A 19,729-nucleotide genomic window follows, 5' to 3' on the forward strand; every position below is an offset into this window, starting at 1 on the left:
AGCATAATAACCGTTCGCCAGGAGCTTCCTGAAAACCCAAATCTGGGTTTGGCAGATGCCAGGAGAATGCTACCTGCCCCAATGCATAGTGCCACCTTGACTGACCTGCACAGAGCCCTGACCTCAACCCCAGCGAACACCTTTGGGATGAATTGGATCTACGACTGCGAGCCAGGCCTAATCGCCCAACATCAGTGCTCGACATCACTAATGCTCTTGTGGCTGAATGGAAGTCCCCATAGAAATGTTCCAACATCTAGTGGAAAGCCTTCCCAGAAGAGTGGGGTCTGTTATGGCACCAACTCCATATTAATGCCCATGATTTTGGAATGAGATGTTCAACAAGCATATACCCACATACTTTTGGCCATGTAGTATAGAAAACACCTGACTTGAAGTAAAATGATTTATTCATCAATGCCACAAACATGGTACATCGAAGAGCACCATATGAACTACTATCCGGGAGCGCACAGATTTTTCTGCTTTTCCATTTGAGGAATTAGACCAGAACAAATCATTTAAAAAGGCATATTGTGATTTTTGATGGGTGAGTTACAAATGGAGAAACAGGTTTGATATAAAATACTAGGTCAACTCCAGCAGAATGAGAAACACTTAATAAAAGTCTATTTAGAAATGCCTCACATGGAAATCTTAACTTCATCTCAAAAGCATGATAAATGTCTTCCACAGATCATAAATATGAAACTGGACAGTGAGTGAGGGAAACAGCAATGTACACAGATGCTGCAGGAGTGACTAGTCAGGCATACCAAAAAGATCTGGCAGTAGCCCTATGCTTTAGCCAGTGTGTTTCTTTAGTCAAGGCAAGGCATTGTTGCCTAGCTAGCCAAACAAGACAGCGACAAGCAGACTGACACACGGTGTTGCTGTTTGATACACATGATAAGTTATTACTTTAGCACCATCAATACAAATATATTTGCATGTTTATGCTGAGTGACAGCACTGTAAACAAATTATTCTGGTCTTACTCTTGGCATTGTCAGAGACTGTAGAAATCACTGGGAATCAAAAACCAGATCATGCATATAATGAGGTAAAGTGTGTTTGAAGCTCTAAATGTGTTGACAATCTAAAGCATATTTCCTTCTCAATGAATCATTGCATTTACCAGTGATTTGAAAAACACTGAGTTCACTTCAATATATATTTCCTGGTATAAAAAGTCTGTGGGACTGTGGGAGAAACCTAAAAGGTTTTGTCCTATTTTTCCCTCCTGGGAAAACAAACACCAAAATATATAGAAACCCTAAAACACACACACACAATTTTCAGCCTTTGAAGGTAAATCATGTGGGGATAAAAAGTGTATTTTTAGCCCCTCCTTTCACTCGCTGTGCTCTTTGTGCTCTCTGTATTTCCACTGGATGTAGTAAAAGATGTCCTTCTCACTGTCCACCACCAGAGGCTCTCCGGCCATACCGACAACCACAGAGAAACAGATATGAACTGCTGGCTAACCCACCAGTTAATGACAGAGATTTTTATTTTATTTCCCCTTTATTTAACCAGGTAGGCCAGTTGAGAACAAGTTCTCATTTACAACTGCGACCTGGCCAAGATAAAGAAAAGCAGTGCGACGCAAACTACAACACAGAGTTACACATGGAATAAACAAACATACAGCCAATAACACAATAGAAAACATCTATATATAGTGTGTGCAAATGAGGTAAGATTAGGGAGGTAAGGCAATAAATAGGGCGTAGTGGAGAAGTAATTACATTTTAGCAATTAAACATTGGAGTGATAGATGTGCAGAATATGAATGTGCAGGTAGAGATGCTGGTGTGCAAAGGAGCAAAAAATAACAATATGGGGATGAGGTAGTTGGATGGGCTATTTACAGATGGGCTATGTACAGGTGCAATGATCTGTGAGCTGCTCTGACAGCTGATGCTTAAAGTTAGTGAGGGAGATGTAAGTCTCCAACTTCAGTGATTTTTGCAATTCGTTCCAGTCATTGGCAGCAGAGAACTGGAAGGAAAAGTAGGAATTGGCTTTGGGGGTGACCAGTGAAATGTACCTGCTGGAGCGTGTGCTACAGGTGGGTGTTGCTATGGTGACCAGTGAGCTGAGATAAGGCGGGGCTATACCTAGCAAAGACTTATAGATGATCTGGAGCCAGTGGGTTTGGCAACGAATATGAAGCGAGGACCAGCCAATGAGAGCATACAGATTGCAGTGGTGGGTAGTATATGGGGCTTTGGTAACAAAACGGATGGCACTGTGATAGACTGCATCCAATTTGTTGAGTACAGTGTTGGAGGCTATTTTGTAAATGACATCGCCGAAGTCAAGGATCGGTAGGATAGTCAGTTTTACGAGGGTATGTTTGGCAGCATGAGTGAAGGATGCTTTGTTGCGAAATAAGAAGCTGATTCTAGATTTAATTTTGGATTGGAAATGCTTAATGTGAGTCTGGAAGGAGAGTTTACAGTCTAACCAGACACCTAGGTATTGGTAGTTGTCCACATATTCTAAGTCCGAACCGTCCAGAGTAGTGATGCTGGACGGGCGGGCAGGTGCGGGCAGTGATTGGTTGAAGAGCATGCATTTAGTTTTACTTGCATTTAAGAGCAGTTGGAGGCCACGGAAGGAGAGTTGTATGGCATTGAAGCTCGTCTGGAGGTTAGTTAACACAGTGTCCAAAGAAGGGCCAGAAGTATACAGAATGGTGTCGTCTGTGTAGAGGTGGATCAAAGAATCACCCGCAGCAAGAGCGACATAATTGATATATACAGAGAAAAGAGTCGGTCCGAGAATTGAACCCTGTGGCACCACCATAGAGACTGCCAGAGGTCCGGACAACAGGCCCTCCGATTTGACACACTGAACTCTGTCTGAGAAGTAGTTGGTGAACCAGGCGAGGCAGTCATTTGAAAAACCAAGGCTATTGAGTCTGCCGATAAGAATGTGGTGATTGACAGAGTCGAAAGCCTTGGCCAGGTCGATGAATACGGCTGCACAGTATTGTCTTTTATTGATGGCGGTTATGATACCGTTTAGGACCTTGAACGTGGCTGAGGTGCACCCATGACCAGCTCGGAAACCAGATTGCATAGCGGAGAAGGTAAGGTGGGATTCGAAATGGTCGGTGATCTGTTTGTTAACTTGGATTTCGAAGACTTTAGAAAGGCAGGGTAGGATAGATATAGGTCTGTAGCAGTTTGGGTCTAGAGTGTCTCCCCCTTTGAAGAGGGGGATGACCGCGGAAGCTTTCCAATCTTTGGGGATCTCAGACGATACGAAAGAAAGGTTGAACAGGCTAGTAATAGGGGTTGCAACAATTGCGGCGGATAATTTTAGAGAGGGTCCAGATTGTCTAGCCCAGCTGATTTGTAGGGGTCCAGATTTTGCAACTCTTTCAGAACATCAGCTATCTGGATTTGGGTGAAGGAGAAATGGGGGAGGCTTGGGCAAGTTGCTGTGGGGGGTGCAGAGCTGTTGACCGGTGTAGGGGTAGCCAGGTGGAAAGCATGGCCAGCCGTAGAAAAATGCTTACTGAAATTCTCAATTAATGTGGATTTATCGGTGGTGACAGTGTTTCCTAGCCTCAGTGCAGTGGGCAGCTGGGAGGGGGTGTTCTTATTCTCCATGGACTACAGTGTCCCAGAACGTATTGGAGTTTGTGCTACAGTATGCAAATTTCTGTTTGAAAAAGCTAGCCTTTGCTTTCCTAACTGCCTGTTTACTAACTGCCTCTTTACTGAAATTCATAAATGTATCTAAGATACAGGTGTCTAATCCAAAATCCACCTCTAGACACTTGGATCTGAAGGATTCGTTGCATGTAAGCAATATGAGTTTCCTCAGCTTACACCCATCCGGACCTTTCAGAACCAAACATAATATGTCTAACAGCAGAGGCAAGGGGTTGATTTTGGACTGCTGATATTTGTGTGACTCACCAGTGACCCCCACTGGCCGGATGGTGTACTCGTTGAGGGTGAAGCCTTTCTCCAGAGCGGGAGTTCTCATGTTCTTATTGAAGATGTCACTGACAGTGAAATACAGCACACCACAGTAATACTGGTCCTTAGGAATTAACCTGCAGTAAGATAAAGGAAATGGCGTTTCTGTTAGAGCAAGGTTATAGCGACACCATCGACGACGATGAGAAAGACTATAGGGAGGATGTCAGAGACCTGGCACTGTTGTGCCAGAACAACAATCTCTCCCTCAATGTCAGCAAGACAATGGAGCTGATCATGGACAACAGGAAAAGGCGGCCCGAGCATACCCCCATTCACATCGACAGGGCTGTAGTGTAGGGTCGAGAGCTTCAAGTTCCTTCCTGTCTACATCACTAAGGATCTATCTTGGTCCACACACACCAACACAGTTGTGAAGAGGGCACGACAACACCTCTTCTCCCTCAGGAGGCTGAAAAGATGTGGCATAGGCCTACAGATCCTCAAAAAGTTCTACAGCTGCACCATTGAGAGCATCTTGACTGGTTGCATCATTGCTTGGTACTGCTTGACATCCGACCGCAAGGCGACACAGAGGGTAGTGCATACAACCCAGTACATCATTGGGGCCGAACTCCCTGCCATCTAGGACCTCTTTATCAGGCGGTGTCAAGAGGACGGCCTCCGGCCACCCAAGTCATAGACTGTTCTCTCTGCTACCGCATGGCAAGTGGTACCGATGCAAGTCTGGAACGAGTCCTTAGTCTGGAACCAACAGGACACTGAACAGCTTCTACCCCTAAGCCTGCTAAATAGTTAGTTAAATAGTTTGGGTGGCTATTTGGTTAACTATCTGCATTGACCCTTTTTTACACCATTTTTTTGTCTCATCACATACGCTGCTGCTGTTTATTATCTGTCACTTTATTCCTAGTTATATGTACATACAGAACCAGTCAAGAGTTTGGACACACCTACTCATTCAAGGGTTATTCTTTATTTTTACTATTTTCTACATTGTATAATAGTAGTGAAGACATCAAAACTATGAAATAACACATATGGAATTATGTAGTAACCCAAAAACTGTGAAACAAATCAAAATATATTTTATATTAGAGATTCTTCAAAGTAGCCACCCTTTGCCTTGATGACAGCTTTGCACACTCTTGGCATTCTCTCAACCAGCTTCACCTGGAATGCTTTTCCAACCGTCTTGAAGGAGTTCCCACATATGCTGAGCCCTTGTTGGCTGCTTTTCCTTCACTCGGCGTTCCAACTCATCCCAAAACATCTCAATTGGGGTGAGGTCGGGTGATTGTGGAGGCCAGGTCATTTGATGCAGCAGTCCATCACTCTCCTTCTTGGTCAAATAGCCCTTACACAGCCTGGAGGTGTGTTGGGTCATTGTCCTGTTGAAAAACAAATTATATTCCCACTAAGCGCAAACCAGATGGGATGACGTATTATTGCAGAATGCTGTGGTAGCCATGCTGGTAAAGTGTGCCTTGAATTCTAAATAAATCACTGACAGTGTCACCAGCAAAGCACCCCCACACCAACACACCTCCTCCTACATGCTTCACGGTGGGAACCACACATGCGGAGATCATCTGTTCACCTACTCTGTGTCTCACAAAAACACAGCAGTTGGAACCAAAAATCTCAAATTTGGCCTCATCAGACCAAAGGACAGATTTCCACCGGTCTAATGTCCATTGCACGTGTTTCTTGGCCCAAGCAAGTCTCTTCTTATTATTGGTGTCCTTTAGTAGTGGTTTCTATGCAGCAATTCAAGAATGAAGGCCTGATTCACACAGTCTCCTCTGAACAGTTGATGTTGAGATGTGTCTGTTACTTGAACTCTGTGAAGCATTTATTTGGGCTGCAATCTGAGGTGCAGTTAACTCTAATGAACTTATCCTCTGCAGCAGAGGTAACTCTGGCTCTTCCTTTCCTGTGGCGGTCCTCATGACAGTCAGTTTCATTATAGCGCTTGATAGTTTGAGACTGCACTTGAATTTTCCTGATTGACTGACCATCATGTCTTAAAAAGTAATGATGGACAGCCGTTTCTCTTTGCTTATTTGAGCTGTTCTTCCCATAATATGGACTATCTTCTGTATAGTCTAGATTTGTTTAGCACTTTTTTGGTTACTACATGATTCCAAATGTGTTATTTCATAGTTTTGATGTCTTCACTATTATTCTACAATGTAGAAAATAGTACAAATAAAGAAACTCTTGAATGAGTACGTCTGTCCAAACTTTTGACTGGTACTGTATCTACCTCAATTACCTCGTACCCCTCCACATTGACTTAGTACTGGTACTCTGTGTATATAGCCAAGTTATCATTACTCATTTTGTCTTTATTACTACAGCTTTTACTTTTCTATTATTTCTCTATTTTCATTCGATCTGCATTGTTGGGAAGGGCCTGTAAGTAAGCATTTCACTGTTAGTCTACACCTGTTGTTTACGAAGCATGTGACAAATAGATATAATGGGAGATAGAATGACTTGTTGAAAGTGCTCTGTCTGACCTTCCTCAGGTAACGGAGTCATCAGAACAACATGTGATGAGGTGCGTTTGTAACTAGCTACCCACCTGATATCAATGCGCCTGTGAAGATATTCCTCCCCGTCTTCATAATTTTGCTGCAGCTGGCAGACTCCCTAGAGACAGCAACTATCAAATCAATGACCAGGTCGTCGACCAGGTAAAATAAAGGTTGAATAGATAAACATTCTGACTAATGTGACTAGAGAGAGTAACTATCACATAAATAAGCAGTGAGCCATGTGCTTGAACGGTTGCTTCCAATTTAGTTAAGTGAATGCAGTACAGACCCTTGCTGCACAAACTACATTACAAATCAAAACATCTTAGTTAATTTCACTGTTAAAGAAACAGATAAAGCAAAATTCCCTGTAGCTAGCTAGCCACACGCAGCCCTCACCATGAATTTGGTGTCTCCTTTGGACAGTGTCTGTAATGAACCCAATGAACTCAAAATGTTCAACCACGACATGGAGAAGTTTGGGCTTGAAGAAGAACAACAAAGAAAGGATGGGATGAGCATATGAAGGTCATAAGAGGTCGTCTTCTGTTGAATGCAATGCCCTTGGGCTGTCATGAATGCATGTACTAAACCAAAGCATGAAGACATACATGGCAAATAAGAAGAATGTATTTGGACTGGTGAACTGTAAAGCACTTAAATGGAGATTGCACTTACCCAATGTCCACTTATCTTAGTGTATATTAATCATTACAGTACCAAAGCAGCAGTAGGCATTGTGGAGTTTGGTGGTCACCTGTTTCTCCTCCATAAAGGTGTAGTTTGGGTGAGTCAGCAAGATCTCAATATCCCCACTGGATTCAGCACCTGCAGAAGAGAATGCAGGAACAGATAAATAATTAGGAAATTACCCAAAACATAAAATAATCTAGTTTTTATAAAAACAACATTTTCCTTCCCACTGCAATCACTTCCTTGATCATACATGAAACATGCACATCTAAACAGTACACAGAGTTATTAATACTAAAAACCACCAAGTACACCACTACATGTCAGGACTCACTTCTCCTGTAGCTTCCACAGATAGTCCTGATGTACTCAGCATCCAGCAACTCCAGCTCCTGCAGAATGAATGTCTGGACAAACACACAAAAAGTCTAAGACAGTAGTAACAGTAAATACACTCCATTCTAACCACTTTTAAAAAATGTCATAAAAAGTATTCACAACAGCAAATATCACCCACCAACATCTTAACTCGTGGAATCCTCTTCTCAAACTCCTCAAAGTACCTACAGCAGACACAGAGCAGCGTCACACACACGCCACCAAGCATGCACAGGAAACTTAAATTGGAATGTATGAGACACCAACCATTGATGGTCATACAACATTAGCAAAACACTTACATTGGGGCAGGCAGAGTGATCAACTGACAGGAAATTCACACTTACTTGAGTCCAATCTGCTGATGATGATTGAGCTTGTGTTCAATTTTCTTCAGATCTAAAAGCGTAACAGTGTTAATATACAGTGAGCTCAAAGTATTGGGACAGTGACAAATTCTTTGTTTTGTCTGTGCACTCCAGCACTTTGGATTTTAAATGATACAATGACTGAGGTTAAAGTGCAGACTGTCAGCTTGAATTTGAGATGAATCGATATGGAATAGAATATGTTACTAAACACTTCTACATTAATGTGGATGCTGCCATGATTACTGATAATCCTGAATGAATCGTGAATAATGATGACTGAGAAAGTTAGAGGCATAAATATCATTCCCCCCCAAAATGATAACATAACCTCCCATTAATGTAATGGTGAAAGGTTAGCATGTCTTGGGAATAGGATAGTTTGTAAGCCAATATGGATGAAAATACCCTCATATTAAAGCTGACAGTCTGCACATTAACCTCATAGTCATTGTATCATCTCAAATCCAAAGTGCTGTAAAAAGTAGCTCTAAAAGTTCAGCAAACCTTCCAGGGTCTTCACTCCCTCATCAAAAAACTTTCTGGCCTAAGCTGGACTGGAGAAGGAGGGAGAGTTAACTGGTTAGGTGTGTTCGATAAAGGCTGGAACAAAATCCTGTGGAACAGTAGTTTTCCGCGAGAAGAGTTTGCCACCCCAGGGCTAGAAAAAAGGGGTCAGTGATTGGGTTTAACAAACAAAGCAGAAGACATACTGTTATGATTTTTATGAATAATGACTAAATTATGTATACTATAACTAACGGAATTCTACCCTGTCACTGTATGAATGTATGAAATGTATTAGAATCATAAATCTAAATCTGATGTGTGTAGTTTTAGTCAGAACTGGAACAAGGACTTTTTGTTCCTTTTTAGTATGTAAGCAGGGTGCAAGTGTGAGACAATGTATGAGATAAGAGGAGCTATCGACAGACGAGCTGTACTACTGTGTTCCTTTCAGGACATTCTGTCCCCACCCAGGGAGGGGAGAGACCTTGGGCTTGTAGTAGATTGTATAACAGGTGGCAGGCAATGTATGAGAAGGAGAAGACTTGTGAACTATATTGTCATTGTTTCTGAGAGGAGGAGGGACATTTATGACGAAATGTGAGGTATATAGACCAATGTACAGGAAATGATAAGCAGAGCTCTCGTAAATAAACCTGCTGACTAAGTAGACTGGCCTCTGTCTGTTTCATTTTAATAAGAACCTTACAAATTCTTAGTAACAGACAGAGTATTTTAATTGAAGTTCAGTTAATGAACATGAGAACAGAATTCTCATAACAATTGGTCCTTCGAGCCGGATCTCAATATCTGCCTCTGTCGTCCCAAGGAACTGCTGAAAACCGTGCACGGGCGGATCCAGGATCCGTAAGACAAAGACCTGACCTCTGAATTGAGGGTTTATTTCAGGCCAGTGGTGAACTGGTACACGACAGAGGTGGTGGCGAGATCCAACCTACATTGCTTTTCCAAGTCTACAAGACAGTTCAGTAAATCTTTATTTACGAATTTGGGGGGAATGATTTAAGATATCTTTGATTTGATGTTCTAAAATGTTTAGAATTTATCAATAATAGGAGCTTGGGTATTCCAAACAGATTCACCAGGAGATTTTTTAACCAATATCGATAACAGGGCAGGTCCGAAATGCCCTGAGGTAAGGTGCACTACCATAAATAAAATTAGCTTAATAGATCCGGGTGCCTTGGTGGCCAGAGGGGTTATTAAGGCTTAATAGATCCGGCGGCCTTGGTGGCCAGAGGGGTTATTAAGGGGGGATATTAAATAGGTGCTGTGAGATAGGACGGTGTTCTTGTACAAATAGGATAACTCATATGGCTAATTAAACACAGGGTAGATTAGCCATAGATCCAATTCAACAAACATACCTAAATAAAGTCCTAAGAGGATATAAACTAGGCTTGGTGAGAGAGGGAGGTAATTATATGCGAACAAGATAACTTAACCTATACAGTACTGAAATAAAGTCCAAAAAGGAGGAGAGGGAAGCCTAATATAGCGGAGTGGATACGAGATATTAACTTTGAGACCTAATGTCCGATTGACAGTCAACTCTATAGATAAAGTTTCCAGAAAGGAGAAACACACATCAAACATTACATACACATAGATTTTCCGAAATGGCACGAAGGTATCTGCACGCACTACCAATGGAAACTATCTAATGTTGAGACCTAAACGTTAAATTGGCCAATATACATTAGCCGATCTAACATACTAAGATCTAACAGTAAGACCTAAAAGTAACACTGGTTGAAGTAATTGATCTAAAGTATATTAGTAGGAAGGGAGGCAAGAACTACCGGAGGCGCGCAAAATAGGTTCGACCATTCCACAAAAAGAGACACACACATAGATTGTGCAGGACAAAACTATAGTAATTGGATAACGGTAAAAAAGCACACACATAGTGTCACGAATCCCGCTTCCTGAGTCTGTTTTTGCCTGTGTTCTGTCCTGGAGTGTTTTTCCGGTGTCCTGGAACGCACCCTGTCTGGTTGCCGGGCGACGTAGCTAGTTGGGAGATCTCTGATTACCCGCACCTGTATCCCATCAGCTATCGGCACACCTGGTCCTGATCATCACCCCTCCACTTCATAAGCTCTGACCTGACATCCATTCCCTGCCGGATCGTTAGCCATGAACATCATTCACCCGGAACACTCACCCCATTCCTGCCTGGTCGTCGGTGGCTTCTGTTACTCCCTTGGATCTGCCTATTCACTCCCATCAACTCACCTCCGCTGCCCGCTCCGCCACCTGGATCTTTCTACCTCTACGTTTAAACTTGTAAATAAATACTCACCTTCGTCCTACTCTCCTTGTCCTGGTCTGCTTCTGGGTTCTACTTTAGAAAACCGTGACACATAGAGACACGAAAAGCTAGATTTGCTTATAAAACAGATACATAAGGAATGTGGAAAGGATGAGAATAAGCAGAGGGAACAAGGTTTAAACACAGCTAGAGTCTGGTTTTCAGAAGGAGAGCGAGAGTAAGGAGAATCCTCGCTGGGGAAAAGCTTGGACCTTTAAATTAGGGCTATTTTCTGGGAATTGTCTCGGAACCGGAGTTTGCGGCTACAGACAATTATAATAATAGAGGTGTCTGCAGGGAGGCTCCGTCATTCCAATAGGGATGGTGGTTCAGCGGTAAACTTTTTGCCTGCCACGCGGGAGACTCGGGTTCGTATCTCAGCCTTGGCACCGATAGACTAAAATTCATTCAGATTGTAATTCAAATACTGATATGTTTTGCCGGGAGAGATACGGTTAGTCAGTGTTTGTTTAGGATATAAACTGAACGTTTTAATAGCTTGTTTAAGTTAAATTGAAAGTGTCACGTTCCTGACCTATTGTTCCTTTTTCTTTTATTTATTTAGTTGGTCAGGGCGTGAGTTGGGGTGGGTTGTCTTTGTGTGTTTTGTCTATGTTCTATGTTGCATGTGTGCACTTAGTTCGGTTTAGCTTCACGATCGTTTGTTTTGTTCATTTTGTAAGTGTTTTGTTTTTTCCTTCATTAAAAGAAGATGTATTTTTCACGCGCTGCGCCTTGGTCCTCTCTCTCTTATCAAGACGATCGTGACAGAAAGACCCATCTATTCTAAATAATAGCGGGGCGATTTCGATGGAATACGTTGTCTTGCTTAAATGGTCCGCTGGAATAACGTATTGGGAATGGAGTCGTATTTAAAATGCTGAATCATAGAAGAGACAGTTACCTAAATCTAATGAATTCTAAATAATAACGGAGAGATAATTACGATAGTTGTGCCCATCGAATATTTTTATTCTTATGGATTGACTGACATACGTTATAAATTTAGCGAAGTACATGGTACTTTTAAATTTTGGAGTAGAGGAAGTTGGAAAGTTTGGTTTTACTCTTACGATAGTATTAAAGCAGAACTCAGTTTGAGTAGGGGGTATATTTTTGCCTAGGGGCAGGAATAAGAGAGTTGGTTGCAGTGTTGCCTACTAATTTTCAGGGTAAGTTGCTGGAGGCAGGTTGATTTATTGCTAAATGACGTTGTGATATCATTGCGTGATAACGTGAAACTGCGTCACTATGTAGAATACACAATAGCGTTACTCAAATTGATTTGACAGTTGTTCAGGTACAGACTCCCACTGTCTTCTGTACTTCTGGCAGTACAATTTTGATTGAGAGATGTTGAAAGTTCTGTTCAAGATCAAACATTTGTGACCAACTATATTCATTGGCCGCAACCGGGAGGTCCGTGGGGCGTCGTCCGGTTTAGGGAGGGTTTGGCCGGTAGGGATATCCTTGTCTCATCGCGCACCAGAGACTCCTGTGGCGGGCAGTGCGCGCTAACCAAGGTAGCTAGGTGCACGGTGTTTCCTCCGACACATTGGTGCGGCAGGCTTCCGGGTTGGAGGCGCGCTGTGTTAAGAAGCAGTGCGGCTTGGTTGGGTTGTGTTTCGGAGGACGCATGGCTTTCGACCTTCGTCTCTCCCGAGCCCGTACGGGAGTTGTAGCGATGAGACAAGATAGTAATTACTAACAATTGGATACCACGAAAAGGGGGGTAATTTAAAAAATTAAATAAATTCACAAACCCGGATCCGGGATCCCCCCCATCAAAAAAGCTGACTAGCATAGCCTAGCCTAAAGCCACAGGGATATCATATAATAAAATGTTCATGAAATCACAAGTCCAAGACACCAAATGAAAGATACACATCTTGTGAATCCAGCCATCATTTCTGATTTTTAAAATGTTTTACAGGGAAGACACAATATGTATTTCTATTAGCTAACCACCATAGCAAAAGACACAACTTTTTTTTCTCCACCATTTTTTTCCTGCATAGGTAGCTATCACAAATTCGACCAAATAAAGATATAAATAGTCACTAACCAAGAAACAACTTCATCAGATGACAGTCTGATAACATATTTATTGTATAGCATATGTTTTGTTCAAAAAATGTGCATATTTCAGGTATAAATCATAGTTTTACATTGCAGCCACCATCACAACTCTCACCAAAGCAACTAGAATAACTACAGAGAGCAACGTGAATTACCTAAATACTCATCATAAAACATTTATGAAAAATACACAGCATACAGCAAATGAAAGACAAAGATCTTGTGAATCCAGTCAATATTTCAGATTCTTTAAGTGTTTTACAGCGAAAACACAATTTAGCATTATATTAGCTTACTACAATAGCCAACCACACAGCAGCATTGATTCATGCACGTTAGCGATAGCGAATAAACTAGCAAAAGATATTACATTTTTCACTAACCTTCTCAAAACTTCATCAGATGACAGTCCTATAACATCATATTACACAATACATATATTGTTTGTTCGAAAATGTGCATATTTAGCGGCACAAATCGTGGTTATACAATGAGAATAGTAGCCAAGCTGCAAAGAAAATGTCGGGAGAAATCTTGGGAGAGGCACCTAATCTAATCAATAACTAATCATTAACTTGACTAAAAAATACAGGTTGGACAGCAAATGAAAGATACATTAGTTCTTAATGCAACCGCTGTGTTAGATTTTTTAAATTAACGTTACTACGTCATACAGCGTGCGTTAAAGCGAGACCGCACCGAAATTAATGGCGGAATAGTAGTTTTACATTTTTCAACAGAACAACGAATTAACATCATAAATAGTTCTTACTTTTTGATGAGCTTCCATCAGAATCTTGGGCAAGTTGTCCTTTGTCCAGAATAATCGTTGCTCCGGCTGTAGAATGTAGTCTTCAGCTTAGGAATTAGCAGCAAACATTAGCTATGTGGCCCAGACGTGTCCAACTCTTCAATACGCAGCACAAAGAAAATTCCGAAAATCGCAATATACTGATATAAAATGATATAACTCGGTTTAAAATAACTACATTATGACGTTTTTAACACCTATATCGAATAAAATCAGAGCCGGATATATCTAAGGCCTATAACGAGAGCTTTCCAGAATGCCATCCTGAGGTCTGTCTCGCGTCATGGCGAACGTTGAAAAGAGTGCACCCCACGTTCCAAGACCCTTTATATGGCCTCAGACCTGCCTAGCAACTCCATTCCAATTCTCACTGCTTGCTGACATCTAGGGGAAGGCGTATGCAGTGCATGTCGACCAATAGAATACATGCAAATTAATAAACTGACCCTAGAACAGAGTGCCCGATTTCAGATTTCTCACTTCCTGACAGGAAGTTTGCTCCAACTTGAGTTCTGTTTTACTCACAGATATAATTCAAACGGTTTTAGAAACTAGAGAGTGTTTTCTATCCAATAGTAATAATAATATGCATATTGTACGAGCAAGAATTGAGTATGAGGCAGTTTAATTTGGGAACAAATTTTTACAAAGTGAAAACAGCACCCCCATATTGACAAGAAGAAGAAGAAGAAGAAGAAGAAGAAAAAGACATTCCTCTCATAGTTGGGCAATTCTGGGAGTGTAAGAAACAAATATAGAATCATACTCACTCAGACTTCGCATATTGAAGAAACTAACAGAATATTGGTTGGTTTCACAGGCTATTAGCCATGATCACCACAGAGGCTGACGTTTTACCTCACGTTAACAGGCTGTGCAAAGGGGGTTTCAATTACGTTTGACACAGCTATTAGCTAACTAAACGTTACGAGGACTGCAACTAGTTTTAAATAATTAAATACGTTTATATTCGTGTTTTACATACTAGCTAGTAATATGTCAATCTGCTTAACCTATTGCTTGCAAATTAAGGTAGCTAGAAAAGAAGGTACTATGATGACTAGCTAACCTATTCATATGTGCTAGCCAGGTGTCGTTAGCTAGTAGCTAGCACGCCCCTTGACTTACCTGTAAGAAAGTATGTTATTCCCTCGTTTGGGGATTCCTGTGGCGCTTTCCTTTTACTCATCTCTATTCCAGCTTTTTTCAAAAGTATGTTGTATTATTATTTTACTTTCTTGCAAGTAATGTAGCTAGCTAAAACTGCCTCTGCTAGCTCTTAATATTAACAGGGGAGAGTAGACAAGCAATGAACTCCACTACGAGGGAGCAGGGCGTGCGTGACACAACACAGAAATAGCAAGAGATAAATAACAATTTTTGGTTGAAAGTAGACCAGTGAGCGGGTAGTATTATGCGAATATGGTACACACATAAAAAAGGACTGAAAATAGAGGTCGGACACAATTGTTTGAGTGCTATATAGAGGAGTCTGGTCCTCACATTCATATGAGGAGGACCCATAAAACACCCTCAAAGTTTAATGAAATACAAAACTAGAATTCAAGTACTACACACCTAATTACTTCATTACAGTCACAGTCAATGACAAATGCCAAACAATAAACCCACTTTGGATGTAACTGAGAAACATCACATTTGTGCCAGTTCCAAGTTGATATGATTCTGAGTCAGCTAAAATGGGCATTACACGCACCAACTACAGTGAAGGTATGTACATTCTCTGCCAACAGAAGTGCTTGGTTTACAGTAGGGCTGCCTAATTGCCCTAAGAAAAGTATCTGACTGACGTTCTCCCTGCCGGTCTGTATCATCGATGCTCCTTCTGCTCAAGCTACTGCTACTGACTGCCTTTCCCAAATGCCTCTACATCTGAAGCTGTGAAAGACCATCAACCATGAACTGCCAGATCCCTACATTTGTTTTCAAGGGAATTTGAGATTCTTGTTTGTAATGTATTATTATTACAATACATTCAGTAGTAGGCCATTGGTAGTCAAGCACTAGTAAATGCAACCTGCTTAGTGTCACAGGAGAAATAAATCACTTCATTTTACAATTTCCCCTCTTTGTAAATTACACTAATAATAGCTCTAGAGTCTAGGCTATTTCCCAGCAGCCTCAGACTGCAGGATCACATTCAGTAGGCACATAAAGGAGAGAACAAAAAATAAAAAGAGCCTTCATGGAACAAGTTCAAATAGTGTCTCCCAGGCTTCAGAATGTTTTCTCCCATGATCTTGCCTAGTGAATAAGATCCAGGCAGGCCTCCTCTTGTGTTAAGAGTCAGTCTTGATGTAGACTTTGTCCCTGGAGAAGATCTTGATGGCCTCCTCCACCTCAGAGAGCCTGCGGTCCAGCTGAGCACGACGGGAACGGACACCCAGAGAGTCGGCTCTGACTGGAAGAGACAGCAGCTCACTCACCAGAGACCGATGGGCTAGAAGAAGAGAGACAGAGAGAGAGACGAAAGAGAAAGAATAAATAAGAGCATCCATCTTGGTCTGAACGTTCAACACAAATACACAGCATCTTTTCAATAGTAAATACCATCTATTTAAGCTGATGTATACATACTAAGCAACTTGAAAAATAATAGGTATAAGACAAATAATGTAAAAGTGCTTGTGGTAAAAGACCTACTCTCTTTGAGTGACTCCAGAGTCTCCTGTCTCTCCCTCTCTGGCATCAGGGTGTGACCAGCTGGGATGGATGGATCAGGAATACTCCTCCTCTTTTCCTCCTCCTCCCGTCGCCACTGCTCCTTCCGCTCCTCAAGGCTGATAGATAGAGAGAATGATTCATAGTGTCAGAAAAAGTATGCTTTGTTAACTATGAGGCAGAATTATTGGATCTGGAGTGAAGATTTGCTACTTCCAGTGACTTCCACTTTTGAATGCAAGATAGACTTTTTGTTCAGTGCAGTTACAGAGGAGGATAATGTATATTGGTTCAGTGTACTTACTACTGAGGCACCTGTCCCTTGATGGCGCTGGGCAGGGGCTGACTGTTCCTCAGGTTGGTCAATGACTGGGAGCGACGGAGGACTGTCTTCCCTGCAGCCTGTGCATTGTGGCTCACAAAGTCCACCCTCCTGCCCTGCACCTGCAACAGAATATACTAATTAATTAAGTTTGCATTTGGGCTCAGAGCATAGCACATCATAAAATAATCATACCACATTTATTTTTGATATTGGTAATAGGTGAAAACAGACAGTACAGAAGAGATATTCTGCTCAGCCACATTTGGAGGTAAATGGAAGTTGAATAAAAAGATGTCTCAACCTTCAGCTGTGGAGGTTCCAACCATAGAGGGCAAGGTTTGGAGGTAGATGTGCAAATACACAGCTAAAATACACACTGATTGGAGGAATAGATGTTTACATTTCAGTTGGAGTCCATCCATTAATTCAGTCAGTCTGGGCTATTTTAATGTGCCTATCTCACCTGTAAACTCTGTTTCTCTGTATGGTTTTGGGAGGCTGAGCGAGGTGAGGGGGGCGGCGACGGGGCACAGCTTGGTCTTGGGGAGGGTGAGAGAGCCCGTTTTAGTCTCGGGGGGCCAGCAGAGCCACAGATAGAATGTGCTTTTAAAAAGTTCTGACACTCTGGCTTCATAGGAGGGCTGGTCTCCTGCAGAAAGAAGAGAGAGAGAGAGAGGAAGCCATGTAGAATCGATCCCACATTATTACAAAAATACCACACTAATGGTGGTGCCCTGGTTTGTTATAGGAAGAGGGCACAGCATCCCTGGACATCCTTATAATTTGAACTAACTGGCACAGGTCTATGCTTGGTGTGGAAGCCCCCAGTGCACTAAACAAAGGGCTGCCTATCTCCCAGTCCCCCTCACCTGTAGCTGGGCCATGACCCTGGAGGGGATGTCCTGGTATTTAGGGGAGCTCCACAGGGCTTTGACCGGGACGGGACGGGAGTGTTCCCTCTGTGCCTCCTGCTCTCTGCAGCGTCTCTGGATCTCCCTCAGCCGACGCACGTTCTCCTTTCCGTAGTCACGCACCAGCTGCTCTGTGGGACAAACAGAGAATACAGGGAATGAGAGAAAGGTAACAGTCCCATATTGTTTCTGTTGAACCTTTTAAATGTATTTTCCTGTATAGTAAATGACAGTCACCACCCTTGCATGCTATGTACTACAATGACAAACAGTCCATCCACTACAACCACAAATGTGGCTTTGAATTTGGCAAGTTAAGTGGAAGATGATGTTGGCCTGTGGTTACCACGAAACAGTAGGTGTTGGACTTACTGTGCTTAGAGGGGTTAGGACTGAGGGAGACCCCCTCCAGTCTTAGCAGGGCCCCCACCACCCCTCTCTGGCCCCTCTCCAGAATGTGTGTGGCGTTAGGGCCGATGCGGGGGTGCTGAGGGGCACGGGCGCTGTAGCAGCCTGGGTACAACACAGGGTCCGGGGCCAGGGGACCAGAGAGAAGGGCTGGGGTCCCACGAGCGTTCCCCTCCAGACGACCCCTGGCTGGGATAAGGAAGTACGGAAGACACCGTGTGACATGCTGTACCAACAATTATTGGGATTTTAAAATGCTGTACATTTTAGCTATCTTACCAGATGCAGGACGTTTGTAGTATTCGGGGGAAAGGGAAGGATCTGGGGGTATGGGCCCAGATATCATGGATGGACCCTCGCACATCACTGAACACCTGTGGCTGTTGCGAGACAGAGACGAAAGATATTCACAATTGAGCTATCTAGTTAGCTACTCGAATAGGTTTTTCACTGAATTCACATTTCAGAAAGTAACGTTATCATTTAAGCAAAAAATGTAATGCCAGTTAGAAAATACTGTTACACGCTGATCATGACCTACTGTTGCAAGTTTAGAGAAAAAGCAGTCGTTAGCGAACGTTAGCTAGCTAGCAAAAGATATCGATGCATTCATTGACGACTGATGATAACTAAACGGCACTGTTCCTACAACTACAGCTAACATTCACTAGCCTAAATAAACACAATGGTTAGAATCTGTTTTAGAGCTTTTCTGCCAAATATTACCTTTATAAAATACTCCAGACTTCAAACCAACTGTAGCTAGACCTAATATCCCAGTCAACACGCAGCAGTCAGTAATGACGCAGAGACAACAGTGTTAAAGACAAATCCCTCACCATGGCAACAATGTAACCTACCGCAGATACGTGAGAGGCAACTATAACATCAAATACAGTACAATATAAAGATAGGCTAAAACTGCTTCTCCAATAGAAATCTCGAACACAGTTGTTGGCGACGTTGGCTAACTAAACTCATGCGCACAAATACTTAACTGTCGTCTTGCATCGAACTGCGCGTGTGCATGCCGTGAAATCAAAGGCACTCCTTCAATATAAAGTTGTTTTTGAGGAATAATTTAAACGGTTGTTTGTCACTTTCACAAAGTCGGAGTAATAACATGTTCAGATACTTAAGACATTGGCTCGAATCTATGTTGTACCTTTAGATTTCGAGAAAATTAACAACTAAGGAAGAATCTTTCACTTGTCTCATTGACTTCTCAAATCCCAAACCCCGGCCTGGTCTGTTCGGCATCTTTCGCAATTATTTCCCGGAAGTCTTGCGATGTTGCGCCTCTGAGTTTAGAACCTCTGTGATAATACTGAGGACGACGACGATCTACCACAGAGCACCTGGATGTCCCCGACATAGAGATGCTATTAAATTAACAAAGGGGCCATGTCATAATCCCCAAAATTCCATAATGAATACATTTTGGTCAAGGAGAAATCCAAAACCAGTCTAATTGGAATGAATGGCAGTAGAGACAAAGGTGTTGCATTTCCTGCGTTTACTTGTGCAGGAAAATAAAAGTAAGACGTGATATATAAGAAATTGTGTAATTGAATAATATTAAACATAAAATATTGCTATATAATTATAAATACAGTTTATACGGGTTTTATAAAACAATTATGTATAAATAGCCTCTAAAATATCTGTAAACAGACCATAAATGTCTCAGATGTTTTCTTGGAACGCTGTGAGTGATATTATGATAC

At 42.1% G+C, this 19,729-nt stretch overlaps 1 protein-coding gene and 1 pseudogene across 2 annotated transcripts; both read right to left on the reverse strand.

Moving 5' to 3' along the window:
• Positions 1 to 1,354: 1,354 nt before the first annotated feature.
• Positions 1,355 to 11,805, reverse strand: LOC120039010 (annotated as a pseudogene).
• Positions 11,806 to 15,157: 3,352 nt separating this feature from the next.
• On the reverse strand, positions 15,158 to 18,965 carry enkd1 (enkurin domain containing 1). Of its 2 annotated transcripts, none has more exons than XM_038984546.1 (8): positions 18,863 to 18,965; positions 18,282 to 18,382; positions 17,967 to 18,191; positions 17,553 to 17,725; positions 17,147 to 17,332; positions 16,663 to 16,802; positions 16,341 to 16,477; positions 15,158 to 16,137 (listed from the first exon to the last, which is right to left on the reverse strand). In XM_038984546.1, the coding sequence occupies exons 2-8, from the start codon at positions 18,364 to 18,366 to the stop codon at positions 15,977 to 15,979; spliced, it is 1,107 nt and encodes a 368-aa protein (XP_038840474.1). In that variant the 5' UTR covers positions 18,367 to 18,382; positions 18,863 to 18,965; the 3' UTR covers positions 15,158 to 15,976. The 2 variants fall into 2 exon arrangements, with proteins under 2 accessions (XP_038840474.1, XP_038840472.1); XM_038984544.1 differs by having other exon boundaries at positions 18,729 to 18,965.
• Between the last annotated feature and the right edge of the window lie 764 nt (positions 18,966 to 19,729).

Source organism: Salvelinus namaycush, unplaced genomic scaffold (genome assembly GCF_016432855.1).
Source record: "Salvelinus namaycush isolate Seneca unplaced genomic scaffold, SaNama_1.0 Scaffold248, whole genome shotgun sequence".
NCBI classification, from domain to species: Eukaryota; Metazoa; Chordata; class Actinopteri; order Salmoniformes; family Salmonidae; genus Salvelinus; species Salvelinus namaycush.

What these genes read in the sequence shown, in the direction of transcription:
- enkd1 (XM_038984546.1), bottom strand. Translation starts at nt 18,366, where the DNA reads ATGTGCGAGGGTCCATCCATGATATCTGGGCCCATACCCCCAGATCCT. An exon ending in TCCTAACCCCTCTAAGCACA is followed by an intron (nt 17,726 to 17,966) that starts GTAAGTCCAACA and finishes TTTGTCCCACAG; the next exon opens with AGCAGCTGGTGCGTGACTAC. An exon ending in CAGAGAAACAGAGTTTACAG is followed by an intron (nt 16,803 to 17,146) that starts GTGAGATAGGCA and finishes ATTCTGTTGCAG; the next exon opens with GTGCAGGGCAGGAGGGTGGA.